Source organism: Prosopis cineraria, unplaced genomic scaffold (assembly GCF_029017545.1).
Source record: "Prosopis cineraria cultivar Desert tree isolate PC_DT_omini unplaced genomic scaffold, ASM2901754v1 PC2, whole genome shotgun sequence".
NCBI classification, from domain to species: domain Eukaryota; kingdom Viridiplantae; phylum Streptophyta; class Magnoliopsida; order Fabales; family Fabaceae; genus Prosopis; species Prosopis cineraria.
In genome coordinates, this window is record NW_026555333.1 from 135645 (window position 1) to 159418 (window position 23774).

At 36.1% G+C, this 23774-nt stretch overlaps 2 protein-coding genes across 2 annotated transcripts; both read right to left on the reverse strand.

The window, feature by feature from the left end:
• Positions 1–2920: 2920 nt before the first annotated feature.
• LOC129303770 (peptidyl-prolyl cis-trans isomerase FKBP18, chloroplastic) lies at positions 2921–4362 on the reverse strand. Its single transcript, XM_054943288.1, has 6 exons — positions 4029–4362; positions 3888–3936; positions 3704–3812; positions 3465–3614; positions 3320–3379; positions 2921–3248 (listed from the first exon to the last, which is right to left on the reverse strand). Exons 1-6 carry the CDS (start codon positions 4270–4272, stop codon positions 3189–3191), a joined length of 672 nt encoding a protein of 223 aa, XP_054799263.1. The 5' UTR covers positions 4273–4362; the 3' UTR covers positions 2921–3188.
• A 772-nt stretch (positions 4363–5134) lies between these two features.
• On the reverse strand, positions 5135–23764 carry LOC129302883 (protein S-acyltransferase 21). The gene is given in 12 exon segments (XM_054941771.1): positions 5135–6195; positions 6972–7053; positions 7055–7105; positions 7107–7117; positions 7195–7275; positions 9736–9864; positions 9968–10039; positions 17920–17988; positions 18397–18581; positions 22107–22227; positions 22343–22456; positions 23418–23764. Coding segments are annotated over 12 exon segments (1776 nt in total). The 5' UTR covers positions 23463–23764; the 3' UTR covers positions 5135–5379.
• Positions 23765–23774: the final 10 nt, after the last annotated feature.

The following is a 23774-nucleotide window of genomic DNA, read 5'->3' on the forward strand; positions in this document are numbered from 1 at the left end:
TGTTAGATGGAGAATCAAGATACATTTAAAGTTTTCCTTAGGTGCTGTCTTATGAAAGCAAGTTTGCTATCAAATTTTATGCAATACGTTGTAACATATGGCATAAAGGCATATGAATCATGGCACGTCTGCAGCAAGCTGCGACACATCCCTATGTTTTATGCATGTTTTCAAGCCAAATATGGTTTTATATAATTTGGATTCGCATGCTTTCATAAAGTTGTTTTACTCTTATTCTCGATTTACAGAAATATATTGTAGTGTTTTAAGCTTTTGAAAACTTAGAATCCCTTATATGTTAATTTTACAAATTTGGTAGTCCTATTAGATTATTTCCATGATTACCTTAGATTTTGGAGATGATTATGGCTTAGTAAGGGCAATCTTGCAATTGTAGTAATCTTTGGCCGAGTTATTCCTCATGATTAGTGAGCTTGAATAGTTCATTCACATAAACAAACCCCTTTTAGTATTCTAGATCACTATTTTAATTGAAAGATACAAGGGAGTTATAAAGATGGTCCAATGATACATATTATCCGATGTGTTACGTGGTTGTTAAAATTGTGGCAAGTCATGACCAATGAATTGTCATTGTCACATGGTTGTTTATATTGTAATAATGAGCCCTATAAGGTGACTATAAGCTATATGATAAACTTGTAAGTATGTAGTATGAAATAAGTGTGTTTTTTATGGTATGTGCTAATGTTTCATACGTAATACATTTAAAGTGAATTGATATGAAATTACATAAGATAAACTTATCTTGGTTACTGAGTTGTTGTACTTATCCTTCTTTATTAATGTTTTACAGGTTATAGCTTAGGTGCAGATAGGGAAAAAGCTCCGAAGGCTTAAAAATTTCATTATTCCTATTATTAAGCCTCTTCGCCTTGTTTAATTTTGTGTAATTGTAAGATATGGGTAGAGGAGGAAAGGCATCATTAGTGAGGCACATTGAAGGTGGAGGAGGATATTGAGGATATCAATGATAAAAGATACAAGTGATGTGGGTCAAGGGTAAATATGTCTAAAGGTGGATTCTGGGCAATGATAGTTAGAGGTGTTCAATCTTGTACCCATAAAAAAAATATAGACTTTACATAGAAAGTTTTGAGACAAGATAGAATATGGGATTGTTCTTGGAACATCCCTTCCTATTCAAATATTATATATATATATATATATATATTATTTTTCTTTTAAAAATATGCATTAAATATATTAATTATATTAATTATAATTTTAATATTTGCAATCCCTATTCAAAACTAAAATTTCTTGATACTAATAATTTTTTTAATAACACAGAGCAAGCAATACAAGATAATATCTTCTTTTTCAATATATTATTATATTAATATAATTTATTTTTATATCTATCTATCTAATAATTTTTATTGATATCATATTCTTTGCTTTATTTTCAGAAGAGTCAATAGCATCAAATATCTCAACTAAAGAAGAAAAACAATCATTTGATGTTGTGACTAACTTGCCGATTGATATTGCTCTTGTACGCTGAAGGTCACTTATAATTGTTGTCATGATGTTTTATGTACTTGTGTTGTTTTAGTTGTTGTCATCAAATATCTCCATTAAAATATTAATATTCATTAATATTTTAATGAATATTGTTATTTAAGTCATCCTCATATGCTATCCACCTTATTGGGATGTCCCGATCTTATTCTAATACCGTCTCAATTTTTAATAAGACATGACAATTTTTGAAATGGAACAAGACCTAAAAAAAAATTTAATCTTAATTATTTTTTGGAATTGAACACGAGACAAGGGTGTCTCATCCCATGAACACCTCTAATGATAATTCACATTACATATGTTTTTGTGTGCAACGAGAATGCACGAGTCTGGCGTAATCTAGATTACCACGATAATGGCGATGCTGGGTTAAAGGGCAACCAAACAACATGAATCACAAAATAAATCAGGATCATAAAGAATCTTCATTGGAATTCGACCAAACTGGTCACAAGTGGAATAGTGCGTTGTGCCTGCTCTTTCTTGGGGACCTGCAAAAACCCACGCTTCCAACAAAAGCGGAGCATGATGCGAACCACTAAGGAGCAACTTTCCTTGCAAAGGCGGGATCAAAATGGGAGTTGATAAGAAGAGGACACAATGAACCATCCAAATACTCCTAGTGAGTGAATTTCTTGTACTACTACAACTTTATAACTCAAATTTATCAAGTTCGTGTGTGACTTAGTTTCTAGGATATTTACGTGTCTTGTTAATGCAACTCATGTACTTACTATAGTTCCATTAGTACAACTTAATCCCTTCACAATCTGAGTTAGGACCTATTTGATAAAAATATATTTGGTTGTATTAATTTAAAAACAATTTTACAATAAAAATAGTTATGGTTTATAATAGAAATTGATTAAGCTAACTATATTTTTTAATAATCAAATATAATGTGTTTTGAAAATAAGAAAAATAAAATGAACATAATTCTAAGATATTTCTATTTTTTGTTTTAAAAAAATAAAAATAGTTTTAAAAACAATTAAATCCAAATCTGTTATTCAAGTGATTTTTTTTGTTTTTGTTTTTAAAATCAGAAAACAGTTTTTAAAAACAAAAACAAAAAAAATTCCCTTAATCCCTGTGATTCAAAAGATTGAGATAAACAATCTTGAAATCGACCAACTCTTCTAGCATGCTTCGTAAGCATGAGATGTCAAAGAACAATAATTGAGACGTTCATTGTTGTAATGTCAAAACATTTTAAATTCTAATGTTGATGGCAACTATTTTTCAGTTTTGCTGGTGTTCTACTAGCGCGTATCAAATTAGTGTTTTACATGTGGTGCTTTCTATTCATACCTACTGATAAGTGATAATAGAAAAAATTATCCAAACATCTATAAAGATGAAGCTGCCCACATTTACAAACCAAGATGATCTGTGAATTATGTTGTCAAATAAAGATGCCTCATTCTGAGTCATAACAACAGTACCACAACATGCTAGCACGGGGCCAAGGACAAAAGGCAAACAAGAATTACAATTACAATGGCGATCCCAAAGAATGAAGGTTCATGCTTTGAGACATTCTCTCCGCTTCCCTTCCCGCGAGAAGAAGGGGGAAAAAAGCGTCGAGGCATCACAAGTGTAAGGCTAATCAAGATGTCTATCCAGGGATCAAATCGATTTCACTTTTCAGTCGGTACTACCTGCAAAAGTTCAATATTGAGTTGAAACGTAGCTCCGGGCTGCAATAACAGTAACAAACGTTAGAAAAGGTTGGTGGCAAAAGAATAAGTTGAAGAAATGAGGGCTTCACCGGAATCTCATTCATCCCCTTTTGGCCGTATCCCTTGTCGGGAGTGACAATCACAGTTCGCTGCAAGCATTCAAACAGAAAACGCTCAAATATAATTGACAAGAGTATCGGTAGCAGCAAGATAATTAGGGATTGTCCGCAACACCTTTCCACCGGTCCGCATCCCTTCCGTTACGGAATACAAGGCAGCGGGAGGCTTCGGTGCTGCTTGGGCTGAGAATAGACCATTCGGGTTGTCTACAAACTCGCGTTTCCGTTCCTTTCCAGGCGGAGATCCGACCGTGAACTCATAAGGCTTTAGAATAGCACAAAGAATGCATCAGGCGTTTGGCTCGCCACACTGAAACCGGCAACACCAAGTTAAAGTCTTAAAGAAGAGGGAACCTGAGCTATAATACGATTTCCGGCAAGGAGTTTAGATTCTCTGCTCGATACCGCCGTAATTCCACGATATATGCAGTCAAAGTGCACCTGCGAGAAGGAGCCAACAGTAAATCAAGAGGAAAAAAGGAACAGCAAGATTTGTATAACACGTTCCACTCCTGACCAGAACAGCCGATCTTTCTCCGCTACAGGACCCTTTCCCTCAACCAAATCGTAGTATTTCAATCCATCAACTGAATCAAAGAGCACAAACATGAAACGCAAGTGAGGAACGGCCAATCCAGGTCAATAATAAGTATTTGGGGGAATGAAAAGAAAACTTAACTGGAAGAAAGGTAGTCTTGAATGGGGATGGTAGAGCTGAAGCGTCTGTCGCGAGCGACGACAGGAGGAGTGGGGAGGCAAAGGAAGGAGAGGGGGAGGGCGGAAACGAGAAGCGCGGCGGACGATCTTCTGGAGAATTGGTTAGGGTGGTTGGAAGGTCCATATTCAGAGAAGCTGTTTTTAATGATGAAGCTGCACCTGCAGGATGAGCACCAAGTTGCCATGCTCATCTCCTCGCTTTTCATTCATCATCACCCACCATCCGACTTTTCAACCCCCCAAATCCCATCCACTCCTCACATTACCCCTCTGCCTCTCCCTCTCCTCATTTACTCCTTTTTTTTTTTTCATTTCAGGGATTCCTCAAAAATAGGGCTGCACAAAAGACTGGACGTCACTGAACTTCACCCTAAACCGAAGTCCGGTCTCTTTCATGAAAAAAACTGGGTTAGGCAACCCGTAGTCCAGTCTTGTCCAGTAATAACCCGAAGATTAACAGGACCGGACTTGGTCCATAGGACTGGGAGACTGGTCCTGTCAGTCCAGTACTCACTTAACTTTTTTTCACTCTTTTTATTCTATGAGAGGCAATAATCCATTCCAACATAATAAACTCAATTAAGATAGTAAAAATACTTATAATAATAATAAATCCATAATAATTTCTAACAATAAAAAAAAATATTTTTATTATAGTCTAAATTATTTAAATTTATAAACTTTAATAAAAACAGTACTCAAAAAATTCAACAACACTATATTACAATAACAATTTAGAAACAAATTTAATAAATCTTTATGCAATCATCTCCTTAGCATCAATTACACTTTAAACATTTGTCAAAAATAAATTAATTATAATTATAATAAAAAAAATTAATAGGACTGACTGAACCAAGTGGTCCGGATGCCTGGTCTCTTGTCCAGTCCAACCTGAAAAAATAGTCTGATCTTTTTAGTCCTTTTGGTCCTGAAGGACCAGTGACTATACAGACCGAACAAGACTGAAACCATCTCGGGTTGGACTGGACCAGACAGGACTGGAAGACTTTTACACAGCCCTACTCAAAAGCCTGGACATTTTTAATTAATAAGCCCTCTCAAAAATTGTAAAATTGAGGTTTTTGGATTTTTCTTTGACAAATTTAAGAACATAGCATAATTTCCTAAAAATGTGCAAAAATATTGGAAACTTCCACTATTGGAATAAATTACAACTCATCTGATTATATTTGGTTCAATCTGCTGAAAAAGTAAAGGTAGATTTTGCCATCCTTTTTTCCCATGTGCTATCGTTTGAGGCGCGAATATCCAATGCATTGTTAATCCACGTCGACCTAGGGGACACGGCTCTAGTAGCGTTGTCTAGAAGGGAACTTGTTTTGCTGGGAATAACCGGCAACAAACACGGGCAGCCGGTCACCTCTACCCACATTACCGGCTTCCCCTGTTGGCCGTTCATTCACCACCGGGCTTCCATAGAATATAGAATGCTCCGTGTACAATAACTCTCTCCCAGAAATCTGACTGCTGCTGTGCCCTGACGAAGCCACAAAGCGCCCAGCTTCTTGATCCCAAAACACTGACGATCTTCCGTCTTCAGCAATGGCCAATCTGCTGTTTCTCATGGCAACCTGAATTGCACGTACACTGCTTCTTTCCCTTTCTTTAGCTGACCATGGTGACTGATTTGCGGATGATTGCTCATACACGGGATTCATATGATCTCTGTTTGAACTCTGCTGCTGCTGCATCATTGGCGAAGTAGCCAAGTTCGAGTGTTGAGGACTGCTCGAGATACTGATACTATCTTCCCTGCTCACATAACTGGGTGGATACGAGCTCTTGGAAGGAGATGACCTTGATGCTCCATCTTTCCCAAATCCTCGGTTGCCAACCGGACTGCTTCTTCTGCTCTCATTGCTAGGTGATAAATGATCAGCATCATGTGGATAAGGTCGAGAACTAATTGGATGAAGCACAGATGATGATGCTCTTGCTTTTGCACATGCCTTTGCAGCCTCATTAGAATCCAATTTTGCTAGTTTCCATGCACTGATTCGCACTGGACGCTGATTTAATTTCTTTTCCTTGTCAGGTGGCTGTATCATGTCTGGATCAACAGTGGATGGTAGCCGTCCTGGCTCCAAATGCGGTATAATTTCATCCTGCTTAACATAGGCCAGACAAGGAATTAAATCCAGAAAAAAAGGATAGGGTGTGTATAACATCTCCAATGGAAATACACCAAATAAAATATAAATTTAAATCTAAATTATCATCATGACACGCCACATTCTCCAATTCTTATGAGAAAGGTAGACAACTGTGGTCAGATAGAGAACACCGAATCTCATTGATATTAATTATATGTACAAAGGGTTCGGAAATAGATATAGCACAGTACAAAGATTAAGGAAAATTGTTCCCTAAACTATGCCACAAAATCAGCCTCTGATTGTTACATATCTGGTCTTTTGACTATTTACATAAAGAATGTTTGTTGCCCATGTCACAATAATATAACCACAGCAACATGGACTAAAAACTGAAGGACACGAAATTGACATGGAGCATGGAATTTGAAAATTTTGCCAACTGCTTACATGTGACTGCCACCACTGTATATTATTATTCTAATTTTAGCTAATGGCATGACGGATACCTTCATCATTAAATTCTAGCACTTCTTTATTTCCATTTTGAACAAAGAAATACAATGTCCTTTAGCCTAGCATGTAATCACAAATAAAGCACACATTTGCAGAAGAAGAAGGAAAAATGCGTTTCATATTAAATAGCAACAGCATCATGTGTTCAAAGAACTAGTTTGCTTCACTCAATTCTCCTTAATTATACACCACCGTTAAGTGTCTATAGTTAATGTAAAAAGACTGGTAAATATCCTTAGGGAAACCAGGCCATTGTCCAGTGCTGGCAATACCTGGTGGTCCATAAAAATTCTTGGAGGCGTACACCAAGCACCTTTATATTGCAGACTCCTTCCAATAGAGCTTCTTCCACTCATCCACTGACGGTCCAGCCTCACTTAGTGTTCTCATTGCAACAACGTACTCGTGTTGTGATTCCCTGGCAAAGAAAATGTTTGCTTACAAGCTATATAGAGTTGTCAGTAGGTAGTAAAGTTTATGAAGAACTGAAGATACCTTTCTAATCAGGATCATATGGAAAAAAAATAATTCTCCCAAAGGTATAGCTGCCAGCAAGGAGACAGCCGTACATATTGCCTGATCACCATTTTAGAATTTTGTAATACGTTGATGCATGCCTTCAATTACTTAGAATGGAAAGATATTAGAAAAGATTATTTCTAAATTAGGAATAAAAATAAATGTAGGAAATACGGTTTTAATTAAGATTAGATTATAAAGTATTAATCAATATTTAAAGTGAATTTGTTTCAATTAAATTATTTTTTACTTTTACATTATTAGGAATTATTGGGCTCTATATATAAAGCCCTCACTAGTTGAACTAAAGGCAGGCCATGGGATTTAGCATAATGAAATCTGTGCTCTCCTCTTCTCTTCTTCCCTTCTCCCTCTTTGCTTCCTTTGTTTTACATCACTTTGGCATAAGAGCACAGTTACATTCTAAACACTCCCTCCAATGCCTCTCACACTCCCAAATTTGCCAGAAAGCTTGTCAGAACTTTACAAACTCTCAACCAGAGGCGCAAGGTCCAGATAGCTCCATCCACAGAAGTCTCGTCTCTAGACTTGAACCACACGCTGTAAGAGCTCCTTTGCATGCCAAACTCTTCAATCTATGCCCATATGTCGTAACATAGGATTTGAGGTGGACACCCAACTCGCATCATGTTCGTGCCACCCAACCACTCCATTTACTGCCTGAAGGATCATTTTCTCTTCTGTTCTTTTCTCACCCCTCTTTTATTCCTTTGTTTTACACCGTTAACTAATCTTCATTCAACTTAAAGAAAGGGGAAAAAAATATCATTCAAGAGGATGCAGAATAGTTTCCAGCAAAAGAACTGATGATCCGCGCTTCTCTCATGACAAAGCAGACCCATAACTCCTGGATGGTTTAAGTTAATATACAGCTCTGCATAAAGCCCACGAAACATTGTAGCCTTCTCAACCACATCCCTGACAGAACCCACGAGGGCTACTTCTTGCAAAAGCCCAACAAAAGAACCTTGTTTTGCATCAAACTTACATACCCAGGTTCTATTCAATATTTTCCAGCAACTACAAGGGGCAAAATGCCAGCATAATAATCTGGCCCCACCAAAGAATGAAAAATTGTCCATACCCATTGCCCCTTTGCACCAAGCCAGTACTGGTTTTGAATTAAATCACACTGCCAAATGCTGGTGTTGCAAGAGGCTATTCGACTCCACCCTTCTTTCTGGATTTCCAAAAATGCTGGTGTTTTGGGTCCAAAGGCTAAGGGAATTGAAGCTGCTCTTGCCGGGCCATGAGAGTCCAAGTTGTTGCAGGAGGCAAGGATGTTACTGTAGAGCGTGTGTAGTCAAAGTAACACATTGAAGAGGACATGTGCTACACAGCCCACACATTGCATAAGGCACATGAGAAGAGCAGAGGGTCTGTGAATTTTCCTCTTTGTAGGTTGTAGGCACCAAGGGCATTGAGAGGTGAGATCAGCTCCTGATCGTGGATGACCATGAGAAGGCATTGCTTAAAAGAATCAAAAGTGAGACAAAAAGGAGCTACATTTTCGAGAGACCAACATCAAACTCTTCCCCCCACTCTTTCTTGTTCAGCAACCCTTCAACCTCTTCAGTTCCTGGCATGATTTCATCAACTTACTTATCCCCTCCTTTTCTGCTGTTCGATTTTTATTTGTTTTCGTTATCCTTATCCCACCCATCTTGCTCCACAACAAGTTCAAGCTCATCCCTATTCTTTACTTTGTTATGCGAAGGGGTAAGTCTTGATTTCTTGGCCAAGCGTGTAAGGAATTCATCCCACTTTTGTGCAAAGTTGCTAAACCTTTCCTGAAGATCTTGGTTGAGCTTCAGGACCACCTGTAGCTCCACCACTTGTTATGTCATTATAATTATGACAGTTATGGTTAGTTATCAGTTGGATTACTTTTGGGAAATTAGCCGTTAGTTGATTAAGATGGATTAGAGCCTATAAATACCCTGACATACACTTGTAAATCCGATGCTTTTTGATGTCAATAAGATTGAGCGTACTATTCAGTACAATATCTCTCTTGTTTCTCATTCTCTCCTCTCAGTCTCTGAATCTCCTTTCTCTTATCTGTTCTTCCCTCTTATTCTTCCTATCCCTCTCTATTTCTCTCTCTCTCTGAATTATTCTGATACATCACTAGTCCAACCAGACATCCCACTAGCCCTGATACCACTTGATACATAATAGAAGCCCTAATTATCTAATAAGCCAAAATAGTATTTCATTCATACCTTAGACATACGCAGATCATCCCCTATTTATACAAAAAGAAACATGCAAATAAATTCCTAAACACCCTTGAACCTAATTTCCTAATTACTTCCAGCCCCTAGTTCCCATATAACAAACATACTAGTACTATTCGCACATGATTAATATCACTATGACCTTAGACTAAATCAGGGGTTTGATGTCCTCCACTAACAATACCCTAAATTCCAATATGAAAATTCAAAACAGAAAGGAAGAATGAAAAAGAGATGCGATAGAGAGTGAATATACCACTATTGTAGCGAAAGGGGCCTGAGAGAATCCAACCCCAAGTTTTTCAGCAATTTGATTTTCTGTACCCCTTTTATCAACAAAGCATCGGATGAGCACAGCAATCCCAGCTCCAAATTCAACCATAAGCTACAACATCCTTGCATATAAAATAATAAATTACAGAATTCTAAAATGGAAGGTATTTCTTATGTGAAAATGACAGGAAAAAATATATTAAGAATAATCTTACCCAAACAATGCTCACTGCCAAGAGGCACACAAATGTGACGTAATTCTTTCTTCCAACACAATTGTTCAACCACTGAAAAAAAAAACATGTATGTTGCTTTCCTAAGAATCTTGAGTCAAAGATACTAGCAGTTGAATAATTGAGTGATATAAGCCAGGGAGACAAAAAGTGTGCAGAGAACACATAATCTCAAATATCTAAAAGGTATGATCAGGTTCTCTTCTAATCCATGTTAGGTATCATCCCCGGAAAAGGAAAAGGATTTCCTAGCACAAATATCAATATATGCGATGTCTATTATATCTCTATTATTACTTAACTCTCTTTTTATAACTTTTTGGGAAAATTAATCTCCAAGTCCTTCTAGTTTCTCAATTTTGAATTAGGTCACTATAATTTATTTTGTATTAACCAAATACTTATAGTTTGATCAATTAATTATGTTAATCCCTAAGGGTTAAAGTCTTTGAATTTTTTTCCTTTAAAAAATGAAATTAAGATTGTTTATATTTTTATTAAAATATTATATAACTTTATAAGTAATTACATAATTTTTTAACTCAATTTATACAACTAGGTTATGTTTCCTACATAAATTTTATATTTATAAATTTTTCATAAAAAAATAATAAAAATGTAAACATCGTATTAAATCAACTTTTCTATAAATTTTAAGAATGTTTTTGTTTTCAAAAAGTTAATTACTCATTAATAATTTTAACCTTCAAGGACTAATATCTTTAATTAATCAATCTACAAGAACTTAATTAAAACAAAATAATTATAAGGACCAAATTCAAAATCAAGGAAAACTAGAAGACTTGCACATTAAGTTTTCCAACCTTTTTTATCATTCAAAAGATACCAAATGTGGAAGTATTAGACATTTATTGTAAAGATATTTACTATTGTAAATATTCCTAGGTTTTATTAGTCTTTATTAGTAGTTATTGGTCATTAATAGTATTTTTCTCCACCCTAGTGTATAAATACCTAATTGTATTCCAATATTCTGTATCAATGAGAAACATTTTCTTTTCAATTTCACATGGTATCAAAGCGAAAGATTCGAAATCAACATAAGGGTTTCTAGGTCATGGTTCCATGAGGCAAAGTGTTTTATGCCCTAAGAAAGTTATGAATGTGATAATATTTTATTGTCTCTACAGTATGTTCAGGCCTCTGTTTGAAGAGTGGTCAGCAAGCCTAGTGGTCAGCAAGCCTCGACCAACAGAATCCCCAAAGCTCGCTGTGGTTGACGGCTTCTAGATCTAGCGCCAAAACTACTTAGGTGGCACATGGGGGCACGTCTCATTGCCATTCAGGTTGCTGCTCATCTCTCTAGCGATGAAACAAGATTTCTGGTGAGATCCCAAAGATTACTACAGTTGGGTACTCTTTTTGAATTTTTATTGTCTCTACAGTATGTTCAGGCCTCTGTTTGAAGACTTTTGGAGTACCAATCAAATGCTCCTGCTGATTCCTTTCTTATGTATGGGTTTCATCTCATGGGAAGCCCTAGAAATGGTCATTTGGACGGTCATAAGTCCTATGATGTCGATGACTAAATATGGCTCTGTAGCATTAGTGGAAAAATATAGGTCTCGACCGTCTGTGGCCAAAAGAGGAACATTTCTCCAGGCTTTAAAGACATCGTGCAACACCATAGTTTGGATTGTTGATTCAGGACTCCAACCATATGACGTGTTATCATGAGTTGTTTATCACTTATACCCCATGCGCTAGGAATATCAAAGTCAAGATTGTAGATGGCCCCTTAGCACTTGTAGTGGGAAAAGGGAGTATTCAAATTTCTGATTCCATAATATTGGAATCTGTACTTCATGTGCTAAAACTTGATTGCAACTTACTTTCAATTAGTCAATTGACCAACCAATCAAATTGTTATGCTAAATTCGTCCCATCCCATTGTGTGTTTCAAGATCTATTATCTAGAATGACAATCGGAAGTGCTAAGAAGTATGAGGGACTCTATTACTTTAAAGTCACCCCTCAAGTAGGTAACTCACCAGTTATTGGTAATTCTGCATCTATCTCTAAAGTTAATAATTTTATGTTGTGGCATAAGAGGATGGGTCATCTTAACTTTCATTACCTTCAACGATTGTTCCCAACTTTATGTCTAACCCTAAATATCAATGACATTCATTGTGAAGTGTGTGAACTTGCCAAACACCATTGAACATCCTTTCCCAAAGCCATTTACACACCAACCAAGCCTTTCACAACCATTCATGGGGACTTATAGCGACCATCCCATACACCCAACCGCACTAAGGCAACATGATTCATTTCCTTCATTAATGATCACACTCATGTCTATTGAGTTTATCTTTTACAAAACAACTCTGAGGCCACATCCACATTCATGAATTTCTTCAACACGATCAAAACCCAGTTTAATACCACAATTCAAGTCTTACACACTAACAATGACACTGAATACTTTAACCGATCTTTGAATACTTTCCTCCAAATGCACGATACTGTTCGTATCAATTCTTATGCCCATACGCCCCAACAAAATGGGGTTGAAGAAAAGAAAAATTGTCATATACTTAATGTTGCTAGAGCACTCATGTTTACTTGCAAGGTGCCTAAGTTTTATTGGGGGGATGCTATTTTGTCTGCAACCTACCTCATCAATCGTAAGCCCAGTCAAATCTTATCCTTTGAAATTCCTCTGCATAAATTGCAAAGTATTTTCTCCACATCCCATATTGAACCAATCTTCAGCTTCAAGTGTTTAGTTGCACAACCTTTATCCATAACCATCAACATACCAAACTTGAACCTCAAGCAATCAAATTCATATTCGTTGGCTATTCTATTGCTCAGAAAGGATACAAATGCTTCAACCCTACTTCAAAACACACATTTGTAAGCCTTGATGTTACTTTTCATGAATGAACTCCATTCTATCCCAATTATTTGATTCAAGGGGAGAGCATACGAGAATCTCAAACTTGGGAACAAGAACTCCAAAGAGAACTAGTGCATATTGAACTATTATTACCACGAAACCCTGAGTCGTTACCTTCATCTGAGTCTTTACCTTCATCCTCTCTTATGTCACAATCTGAGGAACACAAGGAGACAAGGGGAGAAACAGAAAGACCACAAAAGAGATAACTATCGGTTTACACTCGTGAAAGGAAATCGAATGATAGTAAGCAACTTGTACCTAAAGCACCAAGAGAGTCAAAACCAAAGGTAGCTCCTAAAGCAAAAACTCATGGAGACGTAGAATTTAGGACAACTCCTGAAAACCCAAAGCTAGACAATATAGAACAAATAAGTGAATCTACTGATCTTGATCTTCCTATCGCTTTGAGGAAGCAATCTTTTTCATGTACTTTCCATCCAATAAATAGGTTTGTTTCATACAATGCACTTTCTCCTCAATATCAGGCTTTTATTACTAGCCTTGATAAGGTAAAGGTACCTGAGACTACACAGGAAGCCTTAAGCATTCTTGAATGGCAGAGTGCTATCACGGAAGAAATGAGAGCCTTAGAAAAGAATAGAACATGGGAACTTGTTCAACTACCTAAAAGAAAGAAAAAAGTGAGTTGTAAGTAGGTGTTTACCCTAAAATACAAGGCTGATGGAGCTCTTGACAAATTGAAAGCATGTTTGGTTGCATGGGAGTTTACCCAGACATATGATTTGGACTATGAAGAAACATTTCCTCCAATGGCAAAACTGAATACGATCAAAGTATTATCATCTATAGCAGCTAATCTTGAGTGGCCACCGTTAGTCGCTCGAGATAATAAAATGAAATAAGAGAAATAAATCTATTAAGATGATATAGAATAAGAATCTCGTTATATATTTTTCTCAATAGCCACACTTAGGAGAATCTTGAAAGAGTTCAAGAACTATTTTATTGATGAAAAAATGATATGCTAGCTTCTAAGTTGCTAGTCATATTTATAAAGTTAAATACAATCTAAAATAATGAATAAAACCAGATAACTAGATAATTAAATAGAATCTCCTAAAATTTAAAATACAAGATAAAATCTAAATAAATAAAATACTAAATAAAATCTAAACAACTAAATAGTTAAATAAAATCTAGGAAAATATCTAAATAAAAACTAAATCAAATACTAAATCAAACAATAATGAAATCAATCCTAATTTATCTTCTGACGCTTCCCTCTTGAATAAGTCTTATTAACCACTTCATCAACTTGACATCAAAAATGCATTTCTAAATAGAGTTGAAGGAAAAAGCCTATATGACTCTACCTCTCGAGTTTGATAAAGGCAATCAAATCTGTAAACTGAAAAAGTTTATATATGGCTTGAAACAGTCACCAAGGGCTTGGTTTGACAAGTTTTGAGAGTCCTAAAGTTTGAAAGTTACAAGCAAGCTCTTTCGAATCATGCAATGTTTGTTAACGTTGAGGGAAGCAAGAAATGTATCTTTATCTTCTATGTCGATGACATAATACTCACTAGAGATTATTTTGAGGAGATAGAAAGAGTAAAAGGTGCCCTTGACAAGGAATTTGAAGTCAAGGATCTCAGGAAGCTAAAATACTTTCTTGAGATGGAAGTTGCAAGGTCAAGAAGATGAATCTATGTCTCTCAGAGAAAATATATAATTGATCTCCTGAAGGAGACAGGTATGTTGGGTTACAAACCTGTTAAAACCCTTGTTGAAATCAAGAAACCAAAGAAGAAGCTAAGGGAAGGTGAAGAAGAAGAGGAGGAAGCTAAAGAAGAAGCAGCTGACAATGAGAGATATCAAAAGCTTGTTAGAAAGGTGACATATCTTTCTCATACGAGACTAGATATAGCATTCGCTGTCAGTGTAGCCAATTAATATATGAATTGTCCATGAAGAGTCATATGGAGGCAATCTACAGGATTTTGAGATATTTGAAAGGTACTCCTGGTAGAGGCCTATTCTTCAAAAAACATGAGCAAAGATCCATTGAAGTTTACACTGATGCAAGTTAGGGTAGAACCTATAAAGATTAAAGATCAACCTCTGGTTATTGTTCATTTGTGTGGGGAAATTTGGTTACGTGGAGAAGCCAAAAGCAACAAGTTGTTTCAAGAAGCAGTGCTAAATCTGAATTAAGAGCTTTGGCCCAAGGAATAGCAGAGGAGTTTTGGCTAAAACGAGTCTTAAATGAAATACAGGTGGGAACAAGTCACCATTAAAGCTCAACTGTGATAATAAGGATGCCATAAATATGGCCTTAAATCTAATACAACATGACAAATCTAAACGGGTTGAGATAGATTGACACTTCATCAAAGAAAAAGTAGAAGGAATTTTATGTTTGACATATTTACCTATCAAGTTGCAAGCCGCTAATGTTTTGACTAAAGGATTTATTGAACCTACATTTGAAAATTGCATAGGCAAGTTGGACATAATTAGCATCTATGATCCAACTTGAAGGGGAGTGTGGAAATATTAGACATTTATTGTAAAGATATTACTACTATTGTAAATATTCCCAAGCTTTATTAGTCTTTATTAGTCATCATTAGCATTTTTCTCCACCCTAGTGTACAAATACCTAGTTGTATTCCAATATTCTGTATCAATGAGAAATATTTTCTTCTCAATTCCACACCAAAGACATTTCTTTTATTCACAGAATCACTTTTTTTATTCCATTCTCTTTCCCATTCCATTTTGTGTGCCAGCTGAGAGCGTTCATATGGTTTGTGATGACAAAGAATCAGTAGGCAGTGGTAGTTGCAGTTCTGAAATCAAAACTCAAAATGTCATTTTGTTTCTACAAAAACTTCAGGGATAACAAACAAGACAAATTTTATATGCAGAGAATTATCAACAACATCATTATTTGATCTCTTCATCCATATAAGGAATAAGTAGCAACTTTATTTTTGTTATCCTCTTGAATAATCTCAACATTGATTTGCCCTATCTCTTCAAGTTTTGTGTCTTTTATCTCTTAAAGCTTTGTCCTTCAAGCACTGTCTGGCTGTCCCTGCAAGTTCATCACTTCAGACACTTTTCCTATAATGTTAAACATTTTCATTGATTTTGTTCATATTTGTACTTAGGTCACGAACTCCATCTTCAATTTCTGAAATACTATCTTTTATTTTCTTTAACTCTTTTCTCATAAAAGTAGCGAAGTCATCATCCATGAGAAATCTTTGCTGTTGTGGTTGTTCATTCTTCCAGGTAGAATTATCTCTAGATGAGTAAATAGTGCAAGATTTACTAGAGGAAATGGTACAAGAATCTTAAATACTGATTTTCTCTAATAAACAAATGGAGAATCTCCAAATAGAAGGTGAATAATAAAGTCTAGATAGCTTCTACGGTTCTACCGTACTGCCTACTGCTATTCATACTAAATACTACATAACTATAAGTACACCTGATGCCTACTGTTTCCTACAATCATAACAGATGCATATTATTCCCTTAATGGCAGTTATGCACAGATGCTTTCATTGGTAATTAATCAATAACTTCCCTTTGAATGACCAAGTCAGACCTCTCCCCACTCCCCCATCATTCTCACTCAGCCTGGCCTGTTTTAGGTGAATGTGGGTTGCTGCCCAGAAGGCTAAGTCATACCTTATCATGACTCATAATAATCCACATGAAATTTTAGACTTTAATTACAAAGAACTGTTAAAATAAAAAAAAATGTGGTATGCCAACTGATGTGAAATGGGAAGGGGAAAGGGGAAGAGGGAGAAAAGAGAAGGGAGGAAGAGAAAGGAATAGAGAGAAACATGCAAATTCTTATTCACTAATCAAGTACAGTATGAATCAACTGAGAAACCCTATGATTATTTCTAGAGCCCTAAAATAATAAAACAATAATTTAAATTCAAATTATAAATCTAATTTAAATTTTAAAAAATGCTGATAGGATACTAATATTCTATTTTATTAAAGATAAATAAATCTAAGATAACAAATAAATCCTAATTGACAAATATCTTTATTTAAATATCCCTAATGTATAAGCTGAATATCCTAGATTAACCCTAATTATCTTAATTAACCACTATCCCATATTCTATCACCAACTTTCCGGCAATCGAGTGGTGGTGCATTGCAATAATAATAGGAATGGCTTAGGTGCCACAAATTAGTACTCCCTCCAGGCCCATTCATAAAAAGTAAATGATAGTTAAAATTTAATTATGATTTGTTTCTTATAAATAGGCAACGGCAGGAGTACTTTAGAAAGATGAGAGGTGTTGGCATAATGCCATTGAACATTAGATAGCAATAAGTTAAAATTTCATGAGAGTTATCTTTTTTCTTTTAAGCAACTTCAAGAACACTGAAGTTTGAGCTGTTTCTGGTGACAGAACAACAAAAAGAATGAGCAGAACCATAGGGGAAACAAATTCCAAGAAATAATGAACACATAGGTGGACTACGGTCATGCTATGAAACCAGTTTGATGTAAAACCAATAGGAAATTTGCATAGCACATTCTAAATCAAACCTCAAAATTATTGATCAATTAGAGAGGGTAGCAACTATGACTAACGAAATACCTATTCATAGAAAACAAACATGAGAAATCCTATCCCTATTTAAATAACATAAAGGGATAATTCCCTATTTAAAACATCAAAACTGATAACTCCGACCTAATATTAAATTACCAAAGAAATTAATTGCAAATCATAGTCATAATTATAACAAATAATAAAAATAGTTTTCTTATCCTACATTAATACCATTCTAGAAGTACACCATGCAGAATCAATGCAAAGTTGTGGAAAATTGAGACTTATAAGCTTCCAAGGCTTTTTATTAGTTAAATTTAATCTTCTTAGTTCATATAAAAAACTGACCTTCAACCCGTGACAACACAACAATGAGCATGAAAACTTGAGCAAATGAGTCGGAGCAGGTTTTTTTTTTTTTTTTTGGGGGGGGGGGAGGGGATTACCCGGCAATGGTGATCAAATCCATCAACACATTTGGCACAACTCCTACAATGCTTACTGAACATCTGGACCTGCAGGTTATAACCAGTAAGTTGTGATCACATAATGACATTTCGATTTGCTGTGAGGCAAGTAAATGAAAAGTGGAGTCTTCAACAAAAATTTATAATACAGTGCACCAGGAAGAATGACTAGAGTAATGCATGCGACTCCCAAAGCTTTTTGTTAAAAGAAACTATTTATCTATGCCAAAACATAAAGCATCAAAGAGGCATTAGTTTTCCATTCCGTCATTATGCATATAAGTTTTGGGAAGTCATATTTCAATTCCATCTACATTAAAGCAGACTGAGCTATGTTCTACCCAAACATCACCTTGTTTCAGTCCATACTATTTTTTCGGCCTTCTTTGGGAGAGTCGGGAGGAGAAACATAACAAGTCTTCTATTTTATTTCCTTTTTTCACAAGAATCATGTACCTCTGCATTACACAATGTACAGAATAGAAGGCCGTCACCTCCAGATTGCTGCTGTAAAATATCTTCATTACTGCAGCAATCTTCTCTGACAAGAAAACCAAAGAAGAAGCATCCAAGTTTCCGGCAACTATGTGAACCATGCTGGTCAGACATACCTTCAACCTGTAGTCCTATCTTGTTTGGTTCTGCAATATAATACGCAAATCATAATAGAATGCTAACAACAACAACAACAACAACAACAACAAGCCTTTATCCCACTAGGTGGGGTCGGCTACATGGATTGCAAGACGCCATTGTGCTCTATCATTTATTAAGCTTTTAGAAATATTATTAATTAAGAGATCACGTTCAACAACTTCCAAGAGTGTTCTCTTAGGCCTTCCTCTACCTCTCTTAATCGGACTCAAAGTTATATGTTCCACTCTTCTCACTGGTGCCTCCCTTGGTCTTCTTTGTACATGCCCAAACCATCTCAACCGATTTTCTACCATTTTTTCCTCAATAGGTGCCACCCTCACTTTTTCACGTATGTGCTCATTTCGAATTTTATCTTTACGTGTATGTCCGCACATCCATCGTAACATTCTCATCTCTGCTACTCCAACTTTATGCTCTTGCTGTCCCGTTAGAGCCCAACATTCACTACTATATAACATTGCCGGTCTGATAGCAGTACGATAAAACTTTCCTTTAAGTTTATTAGGCACCTTACGGTCACAAATAACTCCTTTAGCTTTTCTCCAATTAAACCACCCAGCTTGAATTCTATGTGAAATATCTCCACTGATTTCGCCATCATTTTGGATAATGGCTCCCAAATATCTAAACTTTTCCACTTGAGGTATAATTTGATCTCCCAATTTCACTTCCAAATTATTTTCGAATAGTCCTTTATCAAATTTACAATATAAATATTCCGTCTTACTTCTACTCAGACGAAAACCTTTCGACTCCAATGTCCTCCTCCATAACTCAAGTTTGCAATTAACCTCTTCTCTTGTCTCTGCTATAAGAACTATATCATCCGCGAAGAGCATACATTTCGGGATTTCCTCTTGAATATGTTCCGTCAAAACATTTAAAATCAAGTTGAACAAATAAGGACTCAGAGATGATCCCTGATGTAGCCCAATCTTTATAGGAAAATCCTTTGTTTGACCACTAGGCGTTCTTATACTAGTTTTTACCCCCTCATACATATCTTGTATGGCTTTAATATAAGCAATCCGTACTCCCTTTTTTTCCAACGCTTTCCAAAGCACTTCTCTTGGTATACGGTCATAAGCTTTTTCCAAATCAATAAAAATCATGTGTAGATCTTTATTTTACAACGATACTTTTCCATTAATCCCCTTAGTAGATAAATCGCCTCTGTAGTTGATCTACCTGGCATAAAACCAAATTGATTCTCAGAAATACTTGTCTCCAATCTCAACCTGTGCTCAATTACTTTCTCCCACAATTTCATTGTGTGGCTCATGAGTTTAATCCCTCTATAGTTAGTACAATTCTGAATATCTCCTTTATTTTTATAAATAGGAATTAATGTACTTCTCCTCCACTCATCAGGCATTTTCTTGGACCGTAAAATCACATTAAATAACTTAGTTAACCATCTCACCCCTTCTTCACCTAAACATTTCCACGCTTCGATAGATATACAATCAGGTCCGTTAGCTCTACCATTTGCCATTTTCTTAAGAGCTTCCTTTACCTCCTTATCACGTATTTTTCGATAGAATGACAAATTTTGTTCTCCTTCACCAGTTACTAAATCCTCCAAGTTACTAGATGAATCCTCTCCATCATTGAAAAGTTTAGAAAAATAAGTCTCCCATCTATTTTTAATTTCATCATCTGTAACTAAAATTCTTCCCTCTTCATCCTTAATACACCTTACCTGTTCTAGATCTCTTGATTTTCTTTCCCTACTCTTGGCAATCTTATAAATATTTTGCTCTCCTTCCTTCGTCTCAAGGTTCTTATAAAATTCTTCAAAAGCTTTAGAACGAGCTTCACCCACAGCTCTCTTAGTTTCCTTCTTAGCCATACGGTACCTCTCCCAATTTTCCTCATTGTTACACAAATGTATGGCTTTAAAACAGTTCTTCTTATACTTGATTTTGTCCTGTACACTATTATTCCACCACCAAGACTCCTTATCTCTCGGACCAGGACCTTTCGATTCTCCCAAAACTACTTTTGCAACCTCCCGTATCTTTTTAGCCATATCCTCCCATATGATGTTAGCACTTCCCTGAGAATCCCAAATTCCTTTATCCAAAAGATTTCGCTTGAAAATATCTTGCTTCTCACCTTTTAATTGCCACCACCTAATCCTTGGTGTTACTACTTGTCGACGTTTTTGGATTTTACTCATAATACACACATCAAGGACTAGGACCCTATGTTGTGTCGTTACAGCATCTCCAGGGATCACCTTACAATTTTTACAAAGTTTTCTATCTGTGTTCCTAACCAAAAGAAAATCAATCTGCGACCTTGAGGCTCCACTTTTGTAGGTGATGAGATGCTCATCTCTCTTCTTGAAACAAGTGTTGGCAATCTTAAAATCATACGCCAATGAGAAATCAAGAAGAGTTTGCCCTTCATTGTTTAGCTCTCCAAAACCAAAACCACCATGCACCCTCGCATACTGACCAGCTTCCCTCCCGACATGCCCATTAAAGTCTCCTCCAATAAAAATCTTTTCACTCTGTGGTATGTGTCGAATCAACCCCTCCAGATCCTCCCAAAATAATTCCTTAAGACTGGCTTCTGTCCCGACTTGCGGCGCATAAGCGCTAACAATATTAACAGTCTCACGTCCAATTATCATTTTTAAAGAAATAATTCTGTCTCCAATTCTGCTAACTTCTACAACGTTCTTCTTCCACTCCTTATCTATAATGATGCCTACTCCATTGCGTGCACTTACTTTTCCTGTATACCAAAGTTTGAAACCTTGAATATCCTTAGCTTCTTCTCCACGCCATTTTGTTTCTTGCAAGCAAAGGATATTGATTTTCCTTTGAATCATAACCCCTACAACCTCTACAGATTTACAATTTAATGTCCCAACATTCCAAGTACCAAATCTAATTTTGCTCTTATGGACTAACTTCTTTAGCCGCGTGCGTCCAAAATGACGCGGTAGCCCTTGCTCATTTAACACTACATCCGGGCGCCGATGCAGCGGCTCTAACTCACTTATCACTGTACTCGAGCCATGCAGCGCGTTACTTACGGGCAACGACCTAGCATTAACATTATAACGTCTATTGTCCATGTTCATGATAGATTCAACAAATTTTTACATTGGCTGTTGATGGCCTAACACAACCCTCCTCCTTTACCCGGGCTTGGGACCGGCTATAAACATAGGCGGAGTTAAATCATAATAGAATGCTAAACTATCTAATTCCATAGAAAATTATATCATCGCTTGCTAGTTGCTACAGCTACATACCACAGATATTCTAAACAAGTATAATGGTAAAGTTAATTGGGAAAAAGATAGCATAGAACTATCTCCCCATATATCCCACTTCAGATAGAAGAGACTAAACTATATAACATGAGTTAAACTTTTCCCAGAACTGCTCATGCATATATTTTATACCGTTGTGGTGAATTCAAACATATTCATAATCAACCTAAGAGCCGTAAAATTGTATCAAAACACTACAATAATCTTCAAACCACACCTGGCAACTCTCCATTGAATTGTGATGTATGCCTTGAGGTCTCATCAGCATCAAGTAGGATTCCAGGATCAGAAGGATCAATGGCAGTGCATCAAACATAAAGAATAAATACAGAGAAAGCCTGAAATTCAGCAATAACTTAAGACAATGAAGAAAGACCCAACATGAAATTTTAAAATACATTTTCTTCATTAATATCAAACTTGCAGAAGGGATCAGGAAAGAATGCTGCTCACCAAGACTGAGTAAACGCCAAAAGCCATATACTCATATATGTCCCTCCCAAGAAAAGGAGCAAAGAAAGCATAATATGCAACAGATAACAGGAAAAAAACTGTTATAGCCACAACCTGTTCACAATCAAAAAAATTAATTTCCGGAATTGCTAATGCCATTTGCTTCTGAAGATCATCCAACTCCTCAATAGTCTAACATGAAACTAAGAATAAATTTGGCATCCATGCTAACATTTAATCTTATCAACTCGTGAATCTGTAGAAGAGGTAGATTTCAATGTCATTCTATTTTAGCTTTACTCAAGTCAATCTCACTCATCTTCACGCTTATCCATGAAATTTTATTTCTCGAAGTTAGAATTTTACAGTATCAGTAACTAAAATAAGTGGAGGGTAAAACTTAAATATCATGATGCTTTATTAAAACTTGTTAGCCGCTTGATTAGGTTTCATTTACATCAAATTGGATAAAATAAATCCAAATAATATGCTTATAACTTATTGTCCACTCACCTATATCAAGATTCATTCCCCTTTAATTGAAAAAAGAAGAGATCACAATTTCACATGAATAAATCTGTCCGAACACCAAACTCACTTTTTAATGTGTATATGAGATAAATGATAAGGCAAACAAAGCGTCTTTACTAAAAGAAATAGTAGGCTCATTTTGTAGTTGTTGGAGTTCAGATATCCGGTCGTCCAGAAACTGATAGGAAAAGCATAACGTACAAAAATGTCAGTGATTCCGCAAATATCCCGAAGCCTGTTAATGACTTATCAGGAAAGCAAGTACGTGATACCAAAACGCACACTAAATCAAACCATACTCGGGGATAATTTATTTAAAGAAAAAAGGAAGGAAAAAAAGCTTGATACCAGGCGCTGAGGCCAAGAAACGTGCATTTGTACATGAGATGGGCAGACAAGGTCAAAAAAGTAGATGACGAAATGCAATAAAACCAAAGTTGAAAAACCCCGCGTGAAATACTTTTGTGGGTAAACCACATTTGGAACAGTAACAATGTGCAAAGACCGGGAAAGACTAGATAGAATGGATTGTGGACTAAAGTACCTGGAAATTGTGAAAAGGCAGCTCCCATCCATGACGACTAGCCATGACCAAGAACTCACTAATAACTAGCAAGTCAAAAGCATGTACAGGTAATAGCCCGACGAAAAACAGTATCTGGGCAAAAAAAAAAAAAAGTCGAACTGGAGGTCCGTAAGAAAATCCTACAGAAACTGCAAGTTGGTGGTAAACAGACTCCTCATTTCAACTGAAAACACCACACGGAAGATTTGAAAGTAGACCCAGACAGCATAAATCAAATTTTGAGACGAAAACAAAGTTGATTCGGAATTCTAGGGTTCGTCGGGTAGAATTGACCGAAGAGAGGCAGAAAGAAGAGGAAGGAAGACAGAAAAATAT

Bases quoted from the DNA above. Each gene is read 5' to 3' on its own strand.
- LOC129303770 (XM_054943288.1), bottom strand. From the start codon at position 4,272: ATGAAAAGCGAGGAGATGAGCATGGCAACTTGGTGCTCATCCTGCAGG. The intron at 3,813-3,887 runs GGAGAAAGATCG...TTCCTCTTGATT, and splicing joins GAGGGAAAGGGTCCTGTAGC to TACTGTTGGCTCCTTCTCGC. The intron at 3,615-3,703 runs GTTCCCTCTTCT...GCTATTCTAAAG, and splicing joins GAAATCGTATTATAGCTCAG to CCTTATGAGTTCACGGTCGG.